At 47.8% G+C, this 27,623-nt stretch overlaps 2 protein-coding genes across 2 annotated transcripts; both read right to left on the bottom strand.

Annotated features, from left to right (window-relative positions):
* Positions 1-6,123: 6,123 nt before the first annotated feature.
* Positions 6,124-8,031, bottom strand: LOC124651616 (ABC transporter G family member 25-like). Its single transcript, XM_047190665.1, has 3 exons — positions 7,987-8,031; positions 7,154-7,910; positions 6,124-7,070 (listed from the first exon to the last, which is right to left on the bottom strand). Exons 1-3 carry the CDS (start codon positions 8,029-8,031, stop codon positions 6,124-6,126), a joined length of 1,749 nt encoding a protein of 582 aa, XP_047046621.1.
* Positions 8,032-8,949: 918 nt separating this feature from the next.
* On the bottom strand, positions 8,950-9,987 carry LOC124655851 (cytosolic sulfotransferase 5-like). Its single transcript, XM_047194686.1, has one exon. The coding sequence runs from the start codon at positions 9,985-9,987 to the stop codon at positions 8,950-8,952; it is 1,038 nt and encodes a 345-aa protein (XP_047050642.1).
* Positions 9,988-27,623: the final 17,636 nt, after the last annotated feature.

The raw sequence follows: 27,623 nt of genomic DNA, 5'->3' as shown, positions 1-27,623 counted from the left end.
ATTAACTTTCAGAAGTTTTGTGCAATGTCCAGAAGTGTTAAGAATGATTGTGTCACCTCTGAACATGTGAATTTTTGATTATGCACTAACCCTCTAATGAGTTTGCTTGAAGTTTGGTGTGAAGGAAGTTTTCAAGGGTCAAGAGAGGAGTATGATATACTATGATCAAGAGGAGTGAAAGCTCTAAGCTTGGGGATGCCCCCGTGGTTCATCCCTGCATATTTTAAGAAGACTCAAGCGTCTAAGCTTGGGGATGCCCAAGGCATCCCCTTCTTCATCGACAAAGTATCAGGTTCCTTCTCTTGAAACTATATTTTTATTCGGTCACATCTTATGTACTTTACTTGGAGCGTCTGTGTGTGCTTTTATTTTTGTTTTGTTATCTTAGTTCTCTGAATAAGTTCATCCTTGTGTGGGAGAGAGACACGTTCCGCTGGTTCGTATGAACACATGTGTTCTTAGCTCATAATATTCATGGTGAAGTTTCCTCTTCGTTAAATTGTTATATGGTTGGAATTGGAAAATGCTACATGTAGTAACTCTAAAATGTCTTGGATAATGTGATACTTGGCAATTGTTGTGCTCATGTTTAAGCTCTTGCATCATATACTTTGCACCTATTAGTGAAGAAATACATAGAGCATGCTAAAATTTGGTTTGCATAATTGGTCTCTCTAAGGTCTAGATAATTTCTAGTATTGAGTTTGAACAACAAGGAAGACGGTGTAAAGTCTTATAATGTTTACAATATGTCTTTTATGTGAGTTTTGCTGCACCGGTTCATCCTTGAGTTTGCTTCAAATAAACCTTGCTAGCCTAAACCTTGTATCGAGAGGGAATACTTCTCATGCATCCAAAATCCTTGAGCCAACCACTATGCCATTTGTGTCCACCATACCTACCTACTACATGGTATTTCTCCGCCATTCCAAAGTAAATTGCTTGAGTGCTAACTTTAAACAATTCAAAAGTTATTACCTCTTATTTGTGTCAATGTTTTATAGCTCATGAGGAAGTATGTGGTGTTTATCTTTCAATCTTGTTGGACAGACTTTCACAATGGACTAGTGGCACATCCGCTTATCCAATAATTTTGCAAAAAGAGCTGGCAATGGGGTTCCCAGCCCCAATTAATTAACTTTCATTAATAATTCTCTTCACATGTTTTGCTCTGATTCATCGGTAAGCAACTTAATTTTGCAAATAGACACTCCTCCATGGTATGTGAATGTTGGAAGGCACCCGAGGATTCGGTTAGCCATGGCTTGTGTAAGCAAAAGGTTGGGAGGAGTGTCATCCATAAATAAAGAAAAACTAAACTAAAGTACATGTGTAAACAAAAGAGAAGAGGGATGATCTACCTTGCTGGTAGAGATAACGTCCTTCATGGGAGCCGCTCTTGAAAGTCTGGTTGATGAGGTAGTTAGAGTGCCCACTACCATTCGTTGACAACAACAAACACCTCTCAAAATTTTACTTTTATGCTCTCTTGATGTTTTCAAAATCAAAGCTCTAGCACAAATATAGCAATCAATGCTTCCTCTCGCGAAGGGCCATTCTTTTACTTTTATTGTTGAGTCAGTTCACCTATTTCTCTCCATCTCAAGAAGCAAACACTTGTGTGAACCGTGCATTGATTCCTACATACTTGCATATTGCACTTATTATATTACTTTGCATTGACAACTATCCATGAGATATACATGTTACAAGTTGAAAGCAACCGCTGAAACTTAATCTTCCATTGTGTTGCTTCAATGCCTTTACTTTGAATTATTGCTTTACGAGTTAACTCTTATGCAAGACTTATTGATGCCTGTCTTGAAAGTGCTATTCATGAGAAGTCATTGCTTTATGATTCAGTTGTTTACTCATGTCATTACCATTGTTTTGATCGCTGCATTCATTACATATGTTTATAGTATGATCAAGATTATGATGGCATGTCACTTCAGAAATTATCTTTGTTATCGTTTTACCTGCTCGGGACGAGCAGAACTAAGCTTGGGGATGCCGATACGTCTCCAACGTATCGATAATTTCTTATGTTCCATGCTACATTATTGATGATATCTACATGTTTTATGCACATTATATGTCATATTTATGCGTTTTTCGGAACTAACCTATTAACAAGATGTCGAAGTGCCGGTTCTCGTTTTCTGCTGTTTTTGGTTTCAGAAATCCTAGTAACGAAATATTCTCGGAATTGGACGAAATCAACGCCCGGGTTCCTATTTTGCCCGGAAGCATCCGGAACACCCGAGAACCGCCGGAGGAGGGCCCTGTGGGCCCCGAGATGATAGGGTGGCGCGGCACTGGGCCTCGGCCGCGCCGGCCTATGGTGTGGTGGCCCCGGGCCCCCTCCGAGGCTGCCCTTTCGCCTATATAAAGCCCCTGCGTCGAAAACCCTTACGGAGAAAGCCACGGTACGAGAAAAGTTCCGGAGCCGCCGCCATCGCGAAGCCAAGATGCGGGGGACAGGAGTCTCGTTCCGGCACCCTGCCGGAGCGGGGAAGTGCCCCCGGAAGGCTTCTCCATCGACACCGCTGCCATCTCCACCGCCATCTTCATCACCGCTGCTGCTCCCATGAGGAGGGAGTAGTTCTCCATCGAGGCTCGGGGGCATGTACCGGTAGCTATGTGGTTCATCTCTCCCATGTACCTCAATACAATAATCTCATGAGCTGCTTTACATGATTGAGATTCATATGAGTTTGTATCACAATTTATCTATGTGCTACTCTAGCAATGTTATTAAAGTAGTTTTATTCCTCCTGCACGTGTGTAAAGGTGACGAGTGTGTGCACCGTGTTAGTACTTGGTTTATGCTATGATCATGATTTCTTGTAGATTGCGAAGTTAACTATTGCTATGATAATATTGATGTGATCTATTCCTCCTACATATGCATGAAGGTGACGAGTGTGCATGCTATGTTAGTACTTGGTTTAGTCTTTTGATCTATCTTACACTATAAGGTTACTTAAACATGAGCATTATTGTGGAGCTTGTTAACTCCGGCATTGAGGGTTCGTGTAATCCTACGCAATGTGTTCATCATCCAACAAGAGAGTGTAGAGTATGCATTTATCTATTCTGTTATGTGATCAATGTTGAGAGTGTCCACTAGTGAAAGTCTAATCCCTAGGCCTTGTTCCTAAATACTGCTATCACTGCTTATTCTTGTTTCTATTGCGTTACTACTGCTGCGTTACTACTTGCATGTTTACTTCCCGCAATATTACTACCATCAACTGCACGCCAGCAAGCTATTTTCTGGCACCGTACTACTGCTCATATTTATTCATACCACCTGTATTTCACTATCTCTTCGCCGAACTAGTGCACCTATTAGGTGTGTTGGGGACACAAGAGACTTCTTGCTTTGTGGTTGCAGGGTTGCATGAGAGGGATATCTTTGACCTCTTCCTCCCTGAGTTCGATAAACCTTGGGTAATCCACTTAAGGGAAACTTGCTGCTGTTCTACAAACCTCTGCTCTTGGAGGCCCAACACTGTCTACAAGAATAGAAGCACCCGTAGACATCATCGACACATGACCCGTTAGACACACGGACTCGACACACACACATACTAATCAGTTCTCGAAATCTTCGTCCTCGCTAGGGGTGTCCTCTGAAGCGGTACTTGAGAGGTTCGACAACCACCGTTCATCATTTTCCCCCCATGTCGACGCCTCTCCTTTGGCGTACTCCGCGTCATATTCGGCCCTCCTCTGCCGCTTTCCCGCCCTCCTCTCTCTCATGTACGGCTGCTTCTCCTTCCATAATGCGCGCGTGGCCGCGACGTCTCCGGGATGGTCTCTGCGCCACTGTGCCATGAACTGCTCTTCCGCCTCGGTGGTATCAATCCGCCGCTGGCCATCTCTGAACCGCTGCGCTTCACCCTCTGAGCGAAGTAGCGGCTCGATAGAGAGACTCTCGGCTTCCGTCGGAGACCCGACCTCCGGGAAGTTCAATTCGTGGCGCGACCGGCCAAACCTCCAAGCCGCAACGTCGTATGCGCGGGCAGCAGCCTCCTTCGTGTAGAAGGTGCCGAGCCACACACGCACACCACCGGCGGTGATTTCGGACGCGAAATGGCCCGCAGCCCGCTGGCGAATGCCGATGAAGCCCGTGTTGCTACGGCGACGAGGAGCCATCTCGATGGCAGCTGAGCTCAGAGGATTCTGTGGTGTTTTTTGGATGAGAGAGTTGATGAGGAGAGAAATGTTGCTGGTGATGTTAGTGTGGAGAAGACATGGCTATATATAGGACGACGACGGCTGAAACGGCGGGAAAACTTGGCGGGACAAAATGGGCGCGAGAAGAATGGCGGGAGGGAAGGAGCGGGGAAAAATGGCGGGAATGTTGGAGGAAAAATTGGCGGGAAGCTGTGCCGACGGCCTGGCCGTCGGCCCAAACAGTGGGAAGCTGTGCCGACGGCCTGGCCGTCGGCACGGTCCGACGCCGTTGCCGGCCTGCCGACGCCGTTGTCGGTGGCTGTCAGTGGCCCTACCATCTGCCCATGTGCCGACGGCTAGGTTGCGTGCCGTCGGCACAACCTAGGCGTGTGCCGACGGCTGAGCTGTGCCGACGGCGGCCTTCGGCCTAGGAGGTTCTGTGCCGACGGCCAAGCTGTGCCGACGGCCACTTTCCTGGGCTGACGGCGTGGCGTTATATGCCGACGGCCGCCGTCGGCACAGATTCTGGCCGTCGGCCCCGCGGCGGGTTCCCGTAGTGACAGATGGTCAGCTCTCAAGGCGTCTTTATTGTACTTGTGCATTTTATCGGCTGATAGTCTGAACTTAAGATTGGGTTGTGCTCTTTTTCGTATTAAAAAGTACTTTCTAATGATGCTAATTTCATACCAACAATTTTTATATATTTGAAGTAATTTTTGATCAAACAAAAAACACGTAAATTAAGAACGCCTTATTCGTCGAATCGGAGGGATTATTAATTATGGACATGATCTGAGCATGCACGTTGGCATATGTTGTTGTGACGACTCCTAACGTGCTTATGTCGGTAGAATCCCGCCACCTCACGTCAGGGCAGCCTTCTTTTTTTAACAGCAATGTCATGTGCTTGCCCATTTTGCTCACACTCCTAGATGTGCCTAACATGCCGATATTCTGCATGATCTGCCAAATGTCATATTTTGTTTGAAAAAAGTATCAATATCTAATATTTTGTCGTGTTTACTGTATTTTTTATTTCAAGTTTCAGTGACACACATGGGGTATGTAGGGAGTACTGTAAAAAAACTTGGAGACAAGAAGACTTTAGAATCCCAGTCAACATCTCCTGAGGAAATTAGCGCTATTCTTGGTGACATACCAGGTTTGGAAGTGATCAGCAGTTGGCAATATATGATGTTCTTGTTGCTGATGATCAGAAGTTAAGAAGAAGTGGGTGCTCAAGCAGATAAACACATGATTTAGATCTGAATTTGTGATGTAGCAGCCATTTGCAACTGGCTTAACTTATTGAAACTTTGGAACTTGTATTTCTTATCTTGATTAATCTATGTTTCATGGACTAGGACATGGCTCTATGTTTTGAATCATACTTTGGATGATAAACTATGTTTTAGTATTAGAATGTATGTTTTGAGTTCAAAAAGTTATGAAAAATACTTGTTGCAGTTCATCTGATGCTCACATGGAAATGTGATAATGTAGCAATTCTATTTGTAATTCTAGAGTCATTGGCAAATTCATGTGGCAGCCAAACATGTGTGTGTTTTTGGAATTCAAATACAAATGAAATGAACTCCTGTATTCATTTTATTTGGTACAAGATGAAATGAATACCTGGGTACCAAACGAGCTTTCAGTTGCAAACCAACTTGCAACTCACATACACAAATATTCACGATGCAATCAGACGGTACAAAACTTGACTAAGAACTAGTAAATCCGAAAAAGTTGCTCCAAACTGTTAAATTTGCTTCGTGATTCGTGCTACTCATGAGTTGCAACTCTGAAACTTGATAACATCATATAACTGAGAACTGAGAACGAAGTCAGTTATCGGTCGACGAGAAATAGTCACACCCTTCTAATAATGCATACTCAAGTTGAGCACTAGGTAATGCGGCCGGAGCGAAAGATTGATCAGGTCCTGATATGGCGTAGCGCAAGGAAGGCGAGCAACCGGTACCCGAAGAACATGGCAAGGAGCGCGATAATGCACATACCGATGCTTGCCTCGCCGTCCATGTCCTCCGACGGTAGCAGGCGCTTAAGGTGTCCGCTGTACTGCACAGCGATGAGGAGGCGGTAGCAGTAGTAGGTGAAGGAGGTGTACTTAGCCCACACCATGAACCCCGGCACGTGCTGCACGTAGAAGCCGCCGCTGATGATGTAGGCGAGCATGATCACCGTGACCAACGTCGACGCGCGCTTGGCATCTACTATCATGACGGCACCAGCGGCCAGCCCGAGACCCTCGGCGACGAGCACGTAGCTGAGGATAACGGCGAGGGTGAGCGCGAACGCGGATGGCGCCGGGTTTAGGCCCGCCATGAGGTAGACGATGACGGTGAAGGCCGTGGGCAGAGCGAGCTGCATGGGCAGGTCCCCGACCATGCGGGACATGAAGTAGGAGGAGAGCGCGTACATGCCGGAGGCGCGCTCGCGTGCCAGGACGGGCCGCTCCTGCGGGAACTCGAACACGGCGTTGAGGGAGGCGAAGTAGCCCCAGAAGATTGGGACGATGAAGAGCAGGCCCTTCCTGTCCTCCACCCCCAGCGGCGCTAGCCGCCACCACATGGCCCCGACCACCACAGCCGCCGCAATTACCTGGAAGATGCGAAGCGAGGTGAAGGTCTCGTGACGTCGCTGCTTGAGGCTGCGCAGGAGGAGGGTCCGGAACTGGTACGTCCAGCTCGTGAAGCTCGGCGGCTCTTGCTGCTGATGCGCGCCGTCGCCGGCGTGGTCTGCGACATTGATGGCGGCCTTCACCTTGGGGGCGAGCACCCTGTTGTAGGACGAGATCAACAACTGCTTCACACTGCCCACGTCCGCCGCCGCGGAATCGCTGTACTCTTCTTGAGCGAAGCCTGCACAACCAGTAGAGTACGCAAACGCGTTGTGAGTGATTCCTTCCTCTTGCAGAGGGCTCGGGAAGAAAGTGAAGTAGCACCATTGGCAAGGTCGACCATGAAGTCTGTCGGGTTGACGTGCAAGCCGGGCGCAAAGCCCAATGACGCGAAGTATTCCAATGCGTCGCCGCCAGGCCCGTGGTATACGCAGCTACCTTCCGCGAGCAGCAACAGCGAGTCGAACGTGCGGTACAGGCGGCTCGACGGCTGGTGCACCGACATCACCACGGTGCGGCCCTTGCGAGCCAGCGCCGAGATCGTGGACACCAGGCGGACCGCGGCTGTGGAGTCGAGCCCGGATGTGGGCTCGTCGAGGATGAGCAGGCTCGGATTCACGAGCATCTCGTGGCCGATGCTGACGCGCTTGCGCTCGCCGCCGGAAACACCATTGCCCACCATGGTGTCGGCGCAAGCTCCCAGGCCGAGCTCGGCAATCACAGCTTCGGCGGCGCCCGTCTTTGCGGCGGCAGGAGTCGAGGTCGGCAGCCGCAGCATCGCGCAGAACACCAGCGTCTCCCGGACGGTGAGCTGCGGGTGTAGCACGTCGTCCTGCGCCACGAAGCCCGTGCGGCGCCGCACGGCGCGGCACGGCGGCCGACCGTCTGCTAGCACCGTACCCAGGTGGTGCCCGGAGAGGCGGCCGCCGAGGATGGAAAGCAGCGTCGACTTGCCGCTCCCGGTGGGGCCCAGCACGGCCAGCAATTCTCCTGGGCGCGCCTGGCCGGTGATCCCCTTCAGTACAATCTTCTCCTCAGCCGCCGCCCGCTCGACCTTGACGTGGTATGCCACGTCAATGAACTGCAAAACACACCACGCATGGAATTAACTCCGTCCATCAAATCTTGCAGATCATCGAATAGGGATGTGTTTGTACCTGCAGATTTATCGGCGTGCAGACGGATGACAAGAAGCTCTCCATCTTGCGTACCACTGTCACCGGCAAGACGATCAAGCATGATTTTAAATAGCCGCTATTTGGCTGGCAAGGCGACGAAGCATAGTTCTGAGTTATGAAGGACAAGAAATCCAGTGACTTGCTCTTTGCAAGGCATGGCGTGCCTCGATCCCAATATCCACCGTCAATGAATCCAACGGCAGCTACAACTTCCTTCGTTTGCAATAAAGAGAATATATTATTACCAGGCAGATATCAATTACATCCGGTATCTGTAACAACATAGTATCAATAGCTAGTCGAGACATAAGGATACATACAACCAAAAGGGATAAACCCGTCGACCTGATCAGCGCATCAGCATGTACTACCACCACCAGAGGCCAACCCAAACTGTAAAAGTAGTTCTCCAAGAACGACGCCTATAAGAAAGGAGTATTGCACAAACACCATTGTAGCTTGATAGTAGATCATATGTTTTCACTTGGAAGAAAGTTCGACTGAATTTTAGCAAATTACTTAACGAGGAGATGAACAAACATTCGTCATTGCCAGGTACAACCAGTTAAGATGAGACCCAGGATTTTTACCCCAAAAATCAAGACTTGGTACAAAAGATCACCACCAAGAATAAAGTCCACCTCCGTCCCCGCCTACCGACATTGCTGCAAAACACCGATTATCTAGAAAATGCCAAGATGCAGAGAACACTATTTTGATCTTTGCAAGAAAAATCCATATCTGTTATAGACGTTGACACGAAATACAGTGCACTCCAAATATAAGAAAAATTGCATCCAAATCCATATCTGTTTGGCTTCAATATATAATATAGCGGGAAAAAGAAATTCCCCGTCTTGTTATTATACATTTGCAATCAATTTTTTTTCGTCCGGCTTGGATCGGATGGATACACTAGTAGTCGAGTAATCCGTAGCTATATCACTTGAAGTGGAGGCCCGTGTCTCGGAGCTTGTGGGCGACGACGTCGTCCATGAGACGGGCCATCTCCGGCGTCATGTGGTTCACCCAGTCACCGACGACGCCCTTCCGAAAGAGCGCCTTACGCGGCGTCTTGAGGAGCGGGCCCACGATCCCCGTCTTATTCACCTCCAGGCTCCGCAAGTTGTCCAGGCTGCACAGCCGGACGACGTCGCCGAGGACGCCGGCCTCCTCCTCCGCCGGTGAGAAGGGCTGCCCGACGAACTGCGCCAGCCTCCTGACGTTGCCGGCGGGGTCGCGCAGCAGCTCCTCGTAACGCAGGAAGAGCACCCTGTCCGGCGTGGCCACGCTGGCGCGCCAGTAGCCGAGTGCGTGGTCCCAGAACGGCCCGCATCTGCTGGCGCCACCGCAGACGGAGTCCAGGGTGTCCTGGAGAGAGAGCTGAGGATGAACGGTCCGGAGGTAGTGCCACATGGAGACCACCATGTCCTTGGGCTCCCTGCAGATGTAGACCACCCTGCTGCAGCAAGCGATCATGGCGTGCGGCATGTGCGTGTTGACGAGGCGCGGGGAAGGAAGCGCCTCCAGCCTCTCCTCCCGGCCGCGGCCTCCGAGGAAGACGCCCTCCAGGAAAGGGATGCACTGATGCGGGTTCAGGCGGAGGAGCGGGTGGTCGGCGCCGCTGGGCGGGTAGGCATGGCGGGCCATGGTGGCGAACGCCAGCGCGACCAGCCACGTGGTACCACACTTGGGAAGGCTAGAGATGATCACGTCGTCGGGACGAGGCTTAAAGCGGCGCTGGATGGAGACGGCGGCCGGGACCCAGCTTTCCGGCAGCCAGAAGCCCTGGTAGCGACGGAGACTGATTTGCGGGATGCCGGCCAGCAGCTTGCTCGGCAGTTCCGAGACCACGACGACCTCATGCTCATGGTCGTCCGGCAAAGGAAAAGGAGGAACATCGGAGCCCACCTGATGGTCGTCCTTCTCAGTGTCCAGGAATGGGACTGGGCCTACTGGAGCTGGTGAGTTGCTCGCCATGGATGGACTGCAAAATTGGCTGTGTTGTGGACTGGATGCTTAGCCGGTCAGTATACATATATAAATTCTGTCAAAAAAAAAAGTATACATATATATATAGAGAGCGAGCATGCTTGCATGTGGGCCGGAAAATAAAATTGTATTTCTACCGTGAACAAACAACGAGATTAACTTCTTTAATTTCGTGTTAAGAGTGCGTGTCGGTCACCATCAGTTGAGTAGGCCGGTTCCATCTTAATTTGATCCGATCTCTTCCAGCTAATCTTGTTTTTAATGACATTTCTTTAACGTTGTTCATCTTGGGGCCTGCTCAACGCATATGCCATTTGACCTGCTTTAGAGCATCTCCAGTCGCGTTCCTCAAAAAACGCGGCATAAATGATTTGGGGCACGCTTTGGACCGCGCCGGACAAAAAGAGACAGAAAATCTGTACCAAAAAAAGACCCTTTGCAGCCGTGTACCTCAAACAGCGTCCAGATACATGCATTTTAATAGAGGGGACCACCTCATGTGGGAAAAGTAGGTGAGAGAAAGTGTGGAGAAAGAAAATGGCATGTGGGGACTAGGGGCTACATGCATGCATGTGGACGCTGTTTTTGTGTCCGGCATCCCCGGTAGAGACTCTATGCACAGAGTCTCTACCGGGGATGCCGGACACAAAATGAGGCGCTATTTAGGTTTGTGGGACGCGACTGGACAACTTTTTTCTCCATTTCTTGTCCGCGATCATTTGGGGGACGCGACTGGAGATGCTCTTAGTGATTTCAATATGTTGTGCCCAACAAACAAAGATGCATTCAAACAAAATATTAGAGTGATAGTCTAATAAAAGCACTAGAATAGTGAAGATATGAGCTGGCATCTCAACTCACATGGGGCTTATTATCCTGTTGTCATCAGAATTATGGCTATGCTAATACGAATCGGACAATTCACTAGTACAAAACATGGCTTATGTTTGAGCTGCTTGGAGCTTTAGCACCGGTTGTGCTACGAATCCAGACTAAAGGGTGCAATAGCACCGGTTTGAGAGGCCAGGGCTTTAGTGTTGAAGATATGCCCAAGAGGCAATAATAAAGTGGTTATTATTATATCTTTGTGTTTATGATAAATGTTTGCATTTCGTGCTATAATTGTATTAAACGGAAACATTAATACTTATGTGTTTTGTAAACATAAAAGAGTCCCTACTAAGTCTCTTGTTAAACTAGCTTGTTGATTAATAGATGATCATGGTTTTCTGATCATGAACATTGGATGTTATTAATAACAAGGTTATGACATTAGAAGAATGATGTAATGGACACACAACCATAGTAAGCATAGCATAAGATCAAGTCATTAAATTCGTCTTGCTATAAGCTTTCGATACATAGTAACCTAATCCTTCGATCACAAGATCGTGTAAATCACTTACACCAGATGGATGCTTTGATTACATCAAACACCACTTCGTAAATTGGTGGTTATAATGATAGGATTAAGTATTCTGGAAGTATGAGTTGAAGCACATGGATCAAGAGTGGGATTTGTCCGTCCTAATGACGGATAGATATACTCTGGGACCTCTCGATGGAATCTAACCTATAATAGAGGGGAGCTCATGGCGCCACATGGTAAATCCGAATTGACTGACCGTTCGATCGTGCCTTCACAGAATCTTGCCCGTCGCTTTGATTTCACCGCGTGATATAAAAGTTGTAGCCCGCGGTGAAAACCCTAGCAGCACCCGCGCCCCTCCGTTTCTCCTCATCCTCACGAGAGGCGGCTGCCGCGCAGCACCTCTGCCTCGTTTCTTCCTCCGTCCTCCTCTCAATTCCCCTTCCCGTCATCACTACATAGCCGGCCCTCTTCCACCTCCGCCTCACGCTGCTAATCCATGCCGGCACAAGAAACATGGATGGCCCTCTCCCCATCCCGACGCGCTCCCTCGTGTTCTTCCCCGAGTCAGCAGGCGAGGAGACGGATGCGGAAGCCTCTCCATGGCATGCCGGTGCTGGAAGCGGCAACGAGGTGAGCACGGAGGAGTGGCGGCAGTGAGGGCCACCATGGTCGTCTCAGCGGATCCTCGCAGCGCAAGCAGTAGCAGCGCCGCCCTCACAGCCACGAGGCAAGGGCCGCCACCATGGATTTCCCTTGGAGCTCTGCCATCGAGACCCTGCCCCGTTCAGCTCGGTGCAATCGCCGGTATGGAGGAAGAACACGGCCAACCATGTCCATGATGCAGTGCTCTCCTCTGCCTCTTCTTTCAGGTTGCCTCTCCCCCTCCCCCATTTGTGTGTAACAATCTAGAGAAATCTACGCAAGCCAACTGTTTGATGATATGTCTATGAGTCATCAAATTGTCTTTTTGCGTTTTTTTATGTTGTAGTTGTTGCAGACACCGGCATCTACCATGGAGCTATTCATTTTGGTCAGTCATTGTACATGAGCCGCCCGCAATAAGCTGTGAGCCTGGGACTACCTCCCTTGTGTGGGAATCAGTCATCTTCTCCTTCACCAGATTCATTGGCGTCGCCACGGACAAGATCTGCTCTTTATCCTTCCATGTAAGAACACAATCACTTCCCTTCTCTACTTGCCACCGTTATTTGATCCACGAAATTACTCCTATCTTCATTAGCAGCATCTTATTGAAATTACTGCTCATAAGAGAAGCCACGTATTTTAGATTTTAAGTGGAAAGGCTTCATCTCTTGTGCGTATAACATATGATGCAAGATGTGTCAGTGTTCTTTTTGGATAATATTTCTGGTTGTTGTGTAGGTTTTGCGCAGATTTATGTGATAGATTTTGGCAATGAAACATCAATTATGTCCTTGCCAGTGCCGTAGGTATGGATGCAGTATTTGTACTCCAATTGATCAGGTTTGTCTTTTTCTTTCTTCATATGGATGAAAAAGATAGGTTAATATGGGTTGCTCATATTCATGTTTGTCTGTCCAAGTAAAAAGAGAAGGAACCAGATTATTTTGTAGCCTGGTTTTCAGTTATTCTTTGTTTCAGTGAGTTTTTTTTTTGTGTGGATCCAACTATTAAATTGTGTGGAGCATCTAAGAAACGCGCTGATGTTTGTTTTTCTATAATACATATATATTATTATATTCTAAGTTAATTCATCAATTATATGAAGCCTTTTTTCTCAATGCTTTTGGTGTTCTATACCACAACAGAATGCCACCTTCTAATATGGTCTATTTGCGAACTCATAGAGATTTGACTGTCGATCCTGTTACATATTTTGATTCCCTTCTCCTCTTCCACTAGGATTCAACATTCATAAGAAAACACTAAAGGGTATTCATACTGCTTACTGCCCACTATGCTTACTTACATGCGTATAGCATTACAATTAAATCATTTGTATAAAATTTTCCATGTAGACTTTGACATGAACAGAATCCCATCTTGTAGACTAAATGTTCTAGCTATTAAATTGTGTTTGAAGGTTTTGTCAATCATCATCTATTTTGTTGGTTGGTGCCTCTTTGATAGGTACGAGGTTGCCTCTTTGATACCATCCTTTTATTCCTATTTTTTTGAGAAACTCCTTTTATTCCTATTAGAACTACCTTTGTTGTCATGTTTCTTATTAACTATATCTTTTTGATGCTTAGCATGGATAAATGAAAATTCTCATGTTTGACAAATTATGAGTTTTGCATTACAAAGGTCTTATGAATCTTGCAGGTGATTTTGGTTAAATTTGCTTTGCTATCAGTGTTAGATGGAGATACTATTTCTTTGAGAAGGTAATTTTTTATTTGTACTACTAGCATGAGCCATGATGAATTGCAGCACACTTTATCACTGATTTATTCTATATCAGGACTTATTCTATATCAGTATGTCACATTGTCTTCAAAGGAAGAGATTAATCATTCGTGTATGCACTTCTTCCATTTATGTCTAGAGCCATTGTATCCGTCAAACATCTGAATGAATTTTGTAGTACGTATATGTTATTTGAAGTTGCTGCCTTTCACCGCCTCGATTTGATGCCAACCGGTGCTTGGATCTTAGGGTTCACATGGATCCTGGCATTGTGATAACTCGCGCTGCCTCTCATATTCTCCTTTATTCTATATCAGGATTTTATTGCTTTTGTGCTTCACACAGAAGGATTAATGGCTTGGTTTTCTCTCAACCTTATTTGAAGGACATGGAGGATAGGAAGCACATGGAGGTAGGAAGTACATATTTAATAGTTCTGCTCTGATAATTTCTGGGATTTTTGTCGGTACCATATGAATATTTGTCGTACTACTGTGGAGTCCACTTCCTAATGATTTTGCTGCAGCTTGATCTGATTTTCTTTGGATGGGTTTTCTCTAGCTTCATACTGCTTGCTAGGTGTTTGATGAATTGTCCACATGGGTTAATAGGTTTTTTCTGGTTGTGGTGCAGGCTGCGAGTTCCCACCAAGCCCAGCACGAGCCTACTCTTACTTGAGATGTCGGGCATGTGCCTTTGGTCTCCATCAAAAGAACTATTACCAACACAAAAAAATCCTTCTACTAAAGTAAAGCATTATATCCTGGAAGGAACTTCAAACATTCTATGTTTATATTTTCGCAGAAGCAAGTGGAAGAACTGGAAAAAGAGAGAAAATCCATAATTATTGGAAGTGAGGAGAATGTGAAGGATTATTATGATCTCTTACAACAGTATAAAACTTTAAAGAGGCATGTCCGTGATATGGTACTTTCGCCAAAATATGGTCTGCCTTTCTTGCAATCTGATATTATAATATCCTGGGGAATTATAATAAAATTTGAAAAGGTGAAAACTAATGCTGAAGGTACATATACTCCTCTTTGTTAGTTTTTCTCTGATGTTCACCATGTTATCTTTAGTTGTTTGGCAGTGGTATTCCGTAATAGTTGTCGTAGTTGAAATACTTTGGGATGGATCTTCCACCAAATATTGGTCTCAAGCAGAAGATATGCAAGCTCACGAACCACTGCAACAAAATTGTCATACTTTGGGATCAGTTGGTTGTTCAAATTTTTCATATGGCCTTGCACATGTGAATGAGCTTTGGTCAACTGTGAGAGATACTGTTACCCTTGGCATTACTGTCTTTCCTCTTACTCTTGGGGATGTACTGGCTGTAGATAGGTGCATGTGTAAAGCCAAGTAATGACTGTAAAACATTGTTTGTTCGGAGTTTGATCAAAAGCTAAGTGGATTATTTATGTGTTTCTGAAAAAATTGTCTCTGGGAGCTTGATGTAGGTTTATTTCACATGAACTAAAGGCGGCCATGTTGTTTTTATCCCCACCCTCTCTTGGTTTAATTCCAGGAGTTGCAAGGTTACTGTGTGATTCTAAGGCTGACCGTTTAAGGTCATCACTTCATTACATTTAAGAGGGAGGAAATACTGGAAGCTAATTGCTTAGGGAACGGCGACTGTCTGATCGAGCTTGCCAGTTGTCTGAGCTATTTATCTTTTCACTGCCTGAAATAAAAAGGAGCCAGTGGTAAATTCTTACTCAAACTCATTACACCATTGTGCAGTGTCGAAGACATTTCACGAGATACAAATGTTTACAGGGCTTTGTGCAAGTATCTGGAGCTTAGGTTTTAAGACTGGTTGTGCATATCAACCATTTCATAAAGAGCATCTATACACAATCGGTGTTTTAGTGTGGTTATACTTCTCCATATCCTTCCTTCAAATAGTTTTTGTCTTTGCCTTTTTTGCTTCTGGTCTGCAATTAGAGATTACTAAAACAGCTCCAGTCTGAGGTTAGTGTTTTTTTAGACAAATCTGACTGTTCTCCCATTTGTTGTTGCTTCCTGATGAGTAGAACACCTTCATTTTTCAGTCTGATGTGGTTTGGTGAGTATAAAAAACTCACTGACTAGCCGATGCAGAAAGGTTGTAGATATATTAATTCTAGGTAACTTCCATATTCTTTTCTATGTGACTACTCACCTGACTAGCAGACCCAGATGTACAAACTATGTGTTCTTTTGGTTCTCTTTGTTAGCGTATACTTCTTCTATGTACCAAATAAAATGAAACGGTGCCTTTTTCTTTTCATTTAACCAAAGCGAAAGGCAGGGCCCGCGCTATGCTGCGCCCCAAAATTTGGTTGCAGTCCAAGCATTCTGATACATGGAGACTGTCGAAAATGTCCGGAAGGACTTGAACTACGCTGAGCTGGAAAAACAGAAGAATGCGAGCCAGGTCCTTCTGGCAGATAAAAGAAAATGATCAAAACATGAAGAGAAGTCCAATAAGCTGAAAGAAGTTGCCAGATCCTATGGTAGCTACATGAATATTGTGTGTGTTTTCACCATGAAAAAAAATAGCGCGCTATTACGGCGTTAATAGCACACTGTAGCGTTTTTGGACATGCCACGCTACATCATTTCGGCGCTATAGTGAGCTATAGCACGCTAATAGCCTATTTTTCAGCTGACGTTATTTTGTTATAGCGCGCTATTTTTTTCCTTGGTTTTCACTCATCGCATTCAAGATAGTTTCTCAGAACCTCACTCCAAACTGCAGCACCTTGGATGACACACAGGTTGTGGCTACTGATCTTAATCAATATAAGCGCTGGAGTCACATGACATGCTCAAGACCATAGGGACTTGTTCTATATATGACTGAATCTGAATCATTCGTGTTTAATGTTTTGTCCGAATTATATGTAAATAATGGAACAACTCTCTGTGAACCCAGATGAGATGCCTCTGTGTTATTTTGGAACCATGTATTAGTATCTGTACGTAACATATTTTTCCTGTTTTCTCCTCTTCATAAGCTGATAATTTTTCATTGTATCCAGAAAATAAAATTAATAATTGTTCTGCTAAACTTATAGCAAAAAATGAGGTCTATGTGAATATTTCCCGTATCTGAATATTGGTTTGTTATAGCAATCTTGCTCCGTGCTTGTGCTTGGTGTAGTACAAAAGTAGAAGCAAGTAGGAGCTTCGCTATAATTGTGCATGCCTATATTATTAGTCACTTACTTGGAACCATAACAACAAACAATAGTAAGATTGTTATGCTTATTTGCCCCATTGGATTTGAATGTTATTGCAATGTTATCTTTCAGTGTTTGTCATTCTTTCGTGTTGGGTTGTTTATGCACTTCTTTTTGAAACGTCTTTTTCGTGCTTAGTTGTTTATGCACTTCTTTTTGAAACGCCTTAGTCCAATGTATTTATCTTCATAAGAAAAGAACATGAATTTCACAGGATCGTGCGCCAAGGCGCACATCTAAATCTAGTGTCATCTAATTAGCTAGCAAGCATGTGACAAAATCACAAGGGATGACATACCACTATACGAGTAAAGAGTACTTATCGGTAACGAGGTTGAACTAGGTATAGAGATACCGATGATCGAACATCGGATAAGTAAAGTATCGCGCGACAAAGGGAATCAGTGTCGTATTTTAATGGTTCATTCGATTACGAAGTCATCGTTGAATATGTGGAAGCCATTATAGATCTCCAGGTCCCGCTATTGGTTATTGATCGGAGAGGTGTCTCGATCATGTCCGCATAGTTCACGAACCGTAGGGTGACACACTTAAGGTTCGATGTCGTATAGTAGATATGAAATATGAGTTGGAGACTGAATATTTTTTGAAGTCTCGTATGGGATCTAGGACATCACGAGGGGGTCCGGAATGGTCCGGAGAATAAGATTCATATAAGGCAAGTTATTTTTCGGGGTTCGAAAAAGTTCGGGAACTTTCCGGTGGAAGATCGTGAAGCTACACAAAATATGAATTTTATTGTATTGTGTAGAGTTGTATATCATTTTCTGAATCACTTCCTCTTGCACATATCATATTATGTTGAACTGGGAGTAAGTTCACTTGATAATCTGTGCAAACAGAGAAAAAAGTAGAAAACAAACTATCCAATATGATGGCACATACTGCGTAGTGATTTGTCTGACTGCAATAGCAACAACTGCAGCTGATGGAGTTCAGAAAGTTCTCACTGATTTTAGGTGAGCTAGCAGCCCGGAGGAGGCGTTACTGAGCACTGATGTCCAATCCCAGTATTGATCGCCATATTTTGATTTTTACATATTAAATTTGCAAGAGGATTTTCTGAACATCTACTGCTCAGCTTTACACCTTAATACATCCGCTGTGTTAGGGATGTGTGCTTGTCCTGCCATTATTATGCAAGGAAGCCAGTTTAAACCTTTAGCTGATTAGACCCATCCACGAAAACAACAGAGACAAACATGTTCCTTCTTCAGTGACTTTGACGACTATCGCCAGAGAGTATCTCGACTTAGCTCATGCCTGAAACTCTATCGATTGAGGGATCATGTTCTGACCATAAATAAGATGTCTGCAAGTGCAATCAACATCTACACCGATAATCTTGCAGTGGTTCCATTCCATGGCCCATACCACACGGGAAAAATCAGAACTGATTGATGTTGTCCGGGTCTTGTTATGCCGTTGTGTCTGCTGTGTACGAGAGGCGAGTGAATTACCGATCGAGACGAGGATGGAGACAATCGATGAGGATGAAGTAGCTAGCACAACACCGCGTTGTGTTTCAAATCACTGGAAATTGGATTAAAAAAGCCATCCAGATATCGTGGTTGGCTTTTTTTTTTTTTGAGGAGAAAACTACCGTCCATTAAGATGCATGGACCTCTCTCATTACATGAAAACTAAAACCCACAGGGGATAAACCCAACCACACATGGCGTCCAGCTGGGAGCGTCGTCGCCATCCGAGCAAGATTGTGTGCATCGGTATTGGATTTCCGGCCTTCATGACGGAAGGAGACGCCTCCTCTCCGCCTCGCCATGATCTGAACTTCCCTGGTAATGTGACTGAACCGCCCAAGAGAAGAGCCCAACAGCCCCTGCACCACTTCCATGCAGTCCGAGGCAACCATCACGTCGCCAATATCCAGATCCGCTGCCAACGCCAAGCTCTCCCGACAGGCCATTGCCTCGAGGCACCCCGGGTCCATGACGCCCTCAAACACCACAGCTGACGCCCCAAGGAACACACCCTCCGGCGACCAACAAACAGCGCCCACCGAGCCTCTGCACCTCGTCTTAGCAACAGCTGCATCAGCGTTGATTTTGTGCTGCCCACTCGGAGGAGGAAGCCAACGCGGCACCGCTGGCTGTCCACCCCCCGTTGTCTTCACCTTTTTGTTCCCACACTCACCCAGGTCCTTTATGAACGATTCGATGAAACAATGCGTCGATAAAGGGCTCTGGTATATCTCCTCATGGATCGCCTTTCGCCGCGCATGCCATAACGCCCAAAGGGTGATCACCATACGCACGAACTCGTCCTGGCTGAGAGTTTCCATCATGACAAACAGCCATTGCCTAGCCGAAGGTTCTGTCGTGAGACTTATATGCTCCACGATGGTTGATTCTGTAAGGGCCCACACACACCGCGACATATTGCACTCAATGAGTGAGTGGCGCCATGAGTCCTCCTGCCCACATATCGAACAACAAGGAGAAGGAGCCATATTTCTTCTGTGACGGACATCTCCCGTGGGAAGGGAGCAGTGAGCCAGCCGCCACAAGAAAATCCGTACCTTAGATGGTACCTTGCATTTCCACAACTTTGTCCATTCCCTCTCTTCCACCTGAGGCGACGACGCCGCTGGTCGCCGTTCAAAATAATCCTCCCGAGTCTTTTTAACCGTAACCAAAACTCGGTAAGCTGATCTGACAGTGAAAATTCCAGACTTCTCAAAATGCCAAGCCCAGAAATCATTCTGCACCCGCATGCATAGTGGGATACCTCTGATTACTTCCACGTCCATGGGGAGGAAAAACTCCTGAAGCTTCTCCACATTCCACGCAGCCGTGCTGCGGTCAATATAGTCACTTACTAGACCTGGAGCATCCGCCTTGATTGGTGCCACCGGGGTGAGCCGAGAATCCCTCGGCAGCCAGTTATCGCGCCACGCATCAGTGGTGGAACCATCTCCAATCCTGCGAATCAAGCCTAGCTTCAAGGTATCCCGCCCTTCCAGGATCGCCCGCCATATCTGGGACGGATGTGTGCCCAACGATGCCGACAGGAGGTCCGTATGGGGGAAATACACCGCCTTAAGCACTCTTGCACTTAACGAGGCCGGCTCCTGCAGGAGACGCCACGCCTGGCGTGCGAGAAGAGAGAGGTTGAAGAGTTCGATGTCGCGGAACCCCAGCCCTCCCATATACTTCGGTTGGGTCATCTTCTCCCATGACACCCAACTTGTTCTTCTTTTTCCATCCTTGCTGCCCCACCAGAATTTCCGCAGCATGGCATTGATATGATCACACAGCCCCTGAGGTAGTTTAAAACAGGACATTGAGAAGGTTGGCACAGCCTGCGCGACAGATTTGATGAGAATCTCCTTTCCGCCCACAGAAAACAATTGCTCCAACCAACCCAGCACCTTCTTCCAAACCTTATCTTTGAGGTATTTAAAGGCCCCATTCTTGGACCGGCCTACTCCTGAAGGCATTCCTAGATATTTCTCACTCAACGTTTCCCTGTTAACATCGAGCTCCGTCTTGACACTTTCTTTTATTGCCGCTGGACATCTCTTGCTAAAAAAGATAGAAGATTTGTCCATATTAATTCTCTGACCCGATGCATCACAGTATCTTGTCAGAACCTCTTTTACCTCCGCAGCTCCCTCATAACAAGCTCTGAAGAACAGCAGGCTATCATCTGCAAAAAGGAGGTGGTTCACAGCCGGAGCTGTAGAGGCCACCTGAATACCATTAAGCGCTGATGAATGATCTTGTGATTTTAATAGGCACGAAAGGCCCTCTGCTGCCAACAGAAACAAATAAGGGGAGATGGGATCTCCCTGGCGAATCCCCCTCGAAGGCCGGAACTCCTCCTGCGGTACTCCATTGAAGAGGACCGAGAAGGATACTGTCGTCACGAGCCGCATAATAAGCGATACCCATGCCGAGCTGAAGCCAAGTCGGAGCATAATCGCCTCCAGATATGGCCACTCCACCCTGTCATACGCCTTCCGCATATCCAACTTCAGCGCACAGAACCGGTCCTTCTTGGCTCTCGAGCGCTTCATAAAATGGAGGCATTCATAGGCAGTAATGATATTATCAGTGATCAATCTACCAGGCACAAAGGCAGACTGTTCCTCTGATATGATCTCTGGCAAGACCCCCTTCAACCTGTTCGCAGCAACCTTGGATGCTACCTTGTATATCACATTGCACAGGCTGATCGGGCGAAACTCCCCAAGCTCCTTCGGACTTGCTACCTTCGGAATCAGAACAATGAAAGTTTTGTTGATGATCTCCGGAGTATCCTGTCCCTTTAGAATTCGAAGGACAGCCATAGTAACCTCATCGCCACAGACGTCCCAATGGCGCTGAAAAAAATGCGCGGGGAAACCATCCGGGCCCGGCGCCTTCGTCGGGTACATCTCAAACAACGCGTCCTTTACCTCCTTAGCCGTGAAAGGGGCGTCCAGCTTCCTATTCATCGCCTCCCCGACCCTTCTTGGGACACAGTTCAGCACCTGGTCCATGTTCGCCACACCCTCTGAAGTATATAAGTGCTGGTAGAAATCCTTGGCAACACGTCCCATCTCTCCTTCACCAGTTACCACTGTACCATCTTGGTTGATCAGCTCCGAGATTTTATTTCTCTTCTTCCGCTGACTAGCTCGCAGATGAAAGAATCTCGTATTCCTATCTCCTTCAGACAGCCACTGTATGCGAGACCGTTGGCGCCACATGACCTCCTCACAGGACAGCAGCTCCGCAAGTCTCTCCACAATTTTTGTCTCCTCGTATGATGGACCATGTCTACCCGGCCGTGACCTTAGCTCGCCCAGCTCTCGCTGAAGCGTGCGGATTTGATGACGGACACTGCCAAAGGTCTCACGGTTCCAGACGGTCAGCTGCCTAGAAACACCCTCTAGTTTGCTTCTCAGCTCCGATGCATTTCTGCTCCTGTTCGATCTCCAGGAGTCCGCCAGAAAATCGGAGAACTGCTCATGGTTCTCCCACATCACCTCGTACCGAAACAAGGCCGAGCGTCGACGTGCATGCTGCTCGCTACTCGGATCCAATTTCAGCAAGATAGGTAAATGGTCCGAGGTGGCATAGGCCGGTAGGTGGTGCACCTCCGCCTCCGGGAACCTCTCACACCACGTCGGCGTAGCCAAACCACGATCAAGGCGGACTCGGCAGAAGGAGCCGCCCGCCACTTTCTTCTCGAAGGTCCAAGGGACCCCTCTGTAGCCTAAGTCACACAGACCACAGACATCCACAACATCACGGAAACCCGCGATTTGCGCCCAGCTCCGCTCATTGACACCCATATGCTCTTCACGGTGCAGCACCTCATTGAAGTCACCAATACAGAGCCATGGTAGGTCGTTTGAACCGCGGATATATTTGAGCATGTCCCATGTTTTGTGGCGCTCATCCACCTGAGCTTCACCATATACCACAGTGAGGCGCCAGGGGTCCTTCCCCTCTTCCGTAACCACAGTGTCAAGATGGTACTGAGAATAGGGTAAAATCTCGATCTTTATTACATCATTATTCCAAAACAAACCCAGACCGCCACTGCGGCCTACACTACTAACTGCGAAACTTTTATTGAAACCTAAACTGCGAGCTAAAGACTCCACCCGATCCCTTTGAAGCTGGGTCTCCACGACAAAGAGCAAGGACGGTGCATATTTCTCCGCCAACACACGGAGATCACGGACTGCCGCAGGACCTCCCAGACCACGGTAGTTAATTCCCAAAACACTCATTGGGACTGGCGACCCACATCTGAGGCCGCCGGACCAGTCACGGTAGTGTTCTTCTTCAAGGCAGGCTGCTTCTTCGAACGCTTTTGTTCTCGTGCAGATGGTGGTGGAGGCGGTGTGCCCTCTCTCGGGGCATAGAGCTTCTCCCCCTCGTTGCCACCAAAGTCCAACTTTTTCTGCGTTCCGCCCTGGCCCCCCTCCGCTATGACCCCCGGCTCCTTCCAAGTCAGCATCAAGACCTCAGTAGCTGCTGTACCACCTGTAGCCTCTTTAACAGGGCTCACCTCCGTCAAACTTGCATCAGTGGACGAACGTTTGCGACTGTCAAATATCGCTCCACCTCCAAGGCCACGCCCAGCGTCCCTGTTGCCGCGCCCAGACCGGCCTCCCCCTCCTCTCCCTTGCGGCATCTCCTGCCTGGCCCCATGCATCACACCCCCAGCCTGCCGACTGTCACCTCTGCCATGAATTCGAGCCCGATTCCAGGGCGTGTCAGCCAGCATCCAGGTTCCAAAACTCACTCTACCAGGAGAGTGTACTCCCGACCCGCATTCCTCCTGTTCATGCCCGAGAAAGCCACATATCGCACAGAACAACGGTATCTTCTCATACTTAACTTTCATGATCACCTGCTCCCCTTCTTCCGGCTTGAAAGAAACAAACCGTGTTAGGCACTTTCGAACATCAATCCAGACTCTCGCTCTGACGAAGTCACCTTCCCCCGAGCCATTGTTGTTCATATCAATGGCGATCACTTCGCCAATATCCTTCGCCAATTCCGTAACAAGACCCCTCTTACGGTACAGCTCAGGCACATCCAGGATCCTCACCCATTTCGTTAGGATGGGGCAGACCTTACTTAGATGGGCTTTTGTATTTATTTTTATTTTTTTCTATATAAGACATATGGGGCTGGGCCAAATCTTAGGGTGGGGCTGGTCTCACCCTTCCACCCTGTTGGCTCCGCCCCGGTGGCAATTAATATCGAGAGATGGTGACCGGCAGGATTCCCAGATCTCCTCCTCCTTCAAGGCCTCATCGTCGAAATCGTTGAGAAAATACTCGTAGCCTCGCATCCTCGCCTAACCGATGAAGTAGTTGATATCCATGACCAGAGATACCAGTCATCATGTCGAAATTAAATAGATGCAGATATCCAATATGCAGCGGAACCTTCGCGGCTATCTCGTTCACAAAACCGCGGGTGAAGTTTTGCGGAGCCCCTCGCGGCGGCCGCCTGTTGGTGCAGCACCTCGGCTGCACCTTGCTCTTCCTCACTCGCACGAACGAACGGAAGGAGACGATGGAGTGGAGACACATAGTTTTCCTGGCCGGTGCACGAACCCCGCTAAGCCTATCGGAGACTACATCTTCTCTATCTGCCTCTCTCGCCACACCCACGGCCATGCACTCTAGCCCCTTATATAGGCAAGACCTGTGCATAAGCCACTAACCACCTACACTCACGCACGCACACAGGCAACTACCTGATCCTGCCACTAACTGACGACCTACATGCACGCACACCACACCAGCCATCCACACACAAACACATCGGCCTGCATGGGCTAGCTAACAAACTCCACTAAGCTAGCTAACAACTTTTTCTTCGAGGATGACGGGGGGGGGGGAGCTGGTCAAGGGAGGCTCTATCATCTAGCCGGTACCGCCATCTCCAGAGGGTGAGGTCGTCGCAAAACCTCCGAAGCACCACGTCCGATGTAAGAGTGCAAGCATTGAAGACAAGATCGTTCCGGGCCTTCCACAGCCCCCAGAGGACGGCAGCCACACCGGCGTGCCAAACCGGCCGGGGTAGGGATGGGAAGGGGTGACGGGAACTCCCAGATAGAAAAGGCCCCCGGGGGGATCCGTACCCCAGGCAGCGCCAAGTCTCTCTCGCGAGGCAGCAGTCGAAGAAGAGGTGTCGACGGGTCTCAACCTGCGGGCAAGCCGCGCACACATCCGAAGGTGCACAACTTTTGTAGAACAGGTTAGCCCGAGTACTCAGCCGGTCGATGTCGCCAAGGTAGGCGAAGATCCTCAGTTTCGTGGGGAGGCGCAAGGCCCACGAACGGCAGGCAGAAGCATCCTGCGGGTGAACGGGCGAGAGAAGCCGGTACGCCTGCCGGGTGCTGAAGAGCGGCGCGATCGGAGAGGCTATACGCCTCAGGTCCGGGCCCTCCCGAAGAGGGGTGGCGCGGAGGTGCTGCAGGACCCGGCGAAGCTCCCCCTCCGCCACAGAGGAGAGTTGTGCCTGAAGGTCGAGGCCGTGGGGGGCCACCGTAGCCACCGAAGCGTGGAGACGAGTGCAGTGGGAGAAGAGCACAGCGAACCGCTTCGCCAGCGGTTCGCCTCGTGCGAGAAGGAGCTAGCTAACAACTTGATCATGGACCTGTGCCACTCACGAGCACGCACACACGCGCGCACCTGACGTGGTTTACTCCAACACCACCGACGATGCGGCCGAGTCATCGCAGCAGCCCGTAGGGTCTACATTAGCTTCCTAGCACGCATCCAGATCGTCTCGGAATGACGGCCGCGTAGCAGGAGGATGAGCTCGGCGCGGCGGCCTGGGCTTGGGGCAGCGGCGGTGGCAAGGAGGTCATCGAATTCCTCGTATCCCTCCTAGCCCTGGCAGTCTGGCCCTCGCCGTCGGTACCGCCGTGACGTGAAACCACTCGGGGCGGACTCCATGGTCGGCAGCGCCTGCGACCGGCCTCTCCTCCAGGACCGCAAAGTTCGCTGCCACCGACGACAACCCGGTCCACTCCCGGGCGTGCGGCGCGTAGGAGCAGTACGCACGAGACCACGCGCGCGAGGACGGCACGCACGAGACTGGGCGGGCGATGCCCAGGGGCTTCAGCAAGGTTTCCACGATGGCGAGCGATTTGGCGAGTCCAGGAAGTGGAGTGCTGTCTCCGACGGAGCGGCGGCGTTGGGTCGTCGGCTGTTTTGGTGAGGAGGAGGAGCTCCAGAGAGGTGGGATCGGCTGACTGCATGCCGTCGTGGAGCTCCAGAGAGGTGGGATCGGCTGACTGCATGCCGTCGTGGAGCTCCAGAGAGGTCTCGATCTGCACCCGAACAGGGACCAAGCAGGCTAATTATTTTCGGGTAGGGGGCGATAGACTTCGACTCTGGCACGGTACGTACCACGCGCGTAGGACTTGCGCTCGGATGAAGGTTTTCTGGTCACCGTTGGACATTGATTGAGGTGCGTAGGTCTAGGGTAGTCGTGCTCGGAGGCGGCGTTTCAGGCCCACTTGGTTTTTTACGAGCACAAAGCCAGCTTTGCACTGTACTCCGGGTTGGTTTGCAAATTTATGAGGGTCTAAACTGCAAAACGTCGGACGGACGGCGAAAACTTTTTTGCTTTATATTAGGTATATAAATTTTCTATGCATATAAGAATATACTCCGTATTTGTTATTGCTTACTGCTGAAAATACAAACACAGTATAATGGAATCAGCATGGCCTATCCACAGTGATCTGAGCTTGTGAGCAATCCGATCGGAGAATCTAACAGACCAACAACCATCTCCTTCCCGAACATGCGACGATTCCCGTTAAAAGGCCTTTTTCACGTCCGATAGGTCCATTTTCGTTCTAGGGCTGCTACTCCCAAAATCAAGTTAGGCCGCCCAACGGGACTTGGGCCGCGAAACGGTTGTAAGGCCTATGCACTTTGGACTTCAAATAGACTACTTCATTTAAATCTTGTCCCAAGTACTTTCTTATGAAGTTGGACCACTGGTCAAATACCCTCATATAAAATACTTGGTGATATTAAATCTTATTGAGAACTATTAAATAGTATGAGGTACTCTACCTCATTTAAATCATTTTCTCAAATGATGATGATGAAGGGTTGACTTAGGTCAACCTAAACTCATGTAGGATTGTTTGAGAAATTAAATCTTAAGAAGATTCAATGAGAGGAAATTATTCCTCAAGAACAAAAAGGAAACTATCATTTACATATATAATGAGAGGAAATTATTTTTCTTAAGAATAAAACCATATCAACCAACATGATGGCAATGTGGTAATGCTAGAATATTGTGTGATTTATGTGTGTGCTTAGTATAGCTCTTGAACTTGTTGAGTGATTATACCTCGTATTCAAATTTAGACGCTAGTACCGGAGAATACCAGGAAGAGGAAGGTTGCTATCAAGAGGAGGAAGAGGAGAACTTTGACCACTACCAAGGCAAGCTAATACTTTTGCAAAGTGCAAAGCTCTATCAAGAGCAAGGCACACTCATCTTTTCTTATGCTTCATGAACCCATCCCAAGTGTTACTTTTCAAGTTTTCAATTTTGAATATTTAAGTTTCCTTTTATAGTTAACCTTGGTCTAAGTCTAGAATACTACAAGAGTATCAAACTTAGCCTAACAAGCATTACAAGTAGCTAGCACCCCTCATGACTAGTTGCTAGTGCTAATATTAAAACTTGACTACTCTAGATGGGAACATGTGACTTGAAATAAAATTGAAACTTTGGAATGATGATGCATTCCATTGAATGAATTTTGAAGGTGAATATGACCAAGAGAAGATAGTGATTTTTGATTAAAAACTGATGTTGGTTTGGATGCGATACCTTTCCAATTCTTGAGTACCCCCACAATACCTGATTATGGGTAAGGGCGTAACTAGAAATTTATGTATCTTAGTATGGGTTCCCTCTGAACACACATCATAGGGGTTATGCCGAGGCTGCCTCCGTTGTTGAGAAATGATGTGAATTGTGGTGAATTGTACGGCCAAGCCCTGTGCAGTTCCCGAGTTGACGAGTTGGTCTTCACTGGGAGGCCAAGCTCATGGGGAGAGGTGCTCATACTAGGGTTTGTAAATGAAAGGTTAT

This window comes from Lolium rigidum, chromosome 5 (genome assembly GCF_022539505.1).
Source record: "Lolium rigidum isolate FL_2022 chromosome 5, APGP_CSIRO_Lrig_0.1, whole genome shotgun sequence".
NCBI lineage: Eukaryota > Viridiplantae > Streptophyta > Magnoliopsida > Poales > Poaceae > Lolium > Lolium rigidum.
This window is presented reverse-complemented; position numbering and strand designations above follow the sequence as displayed.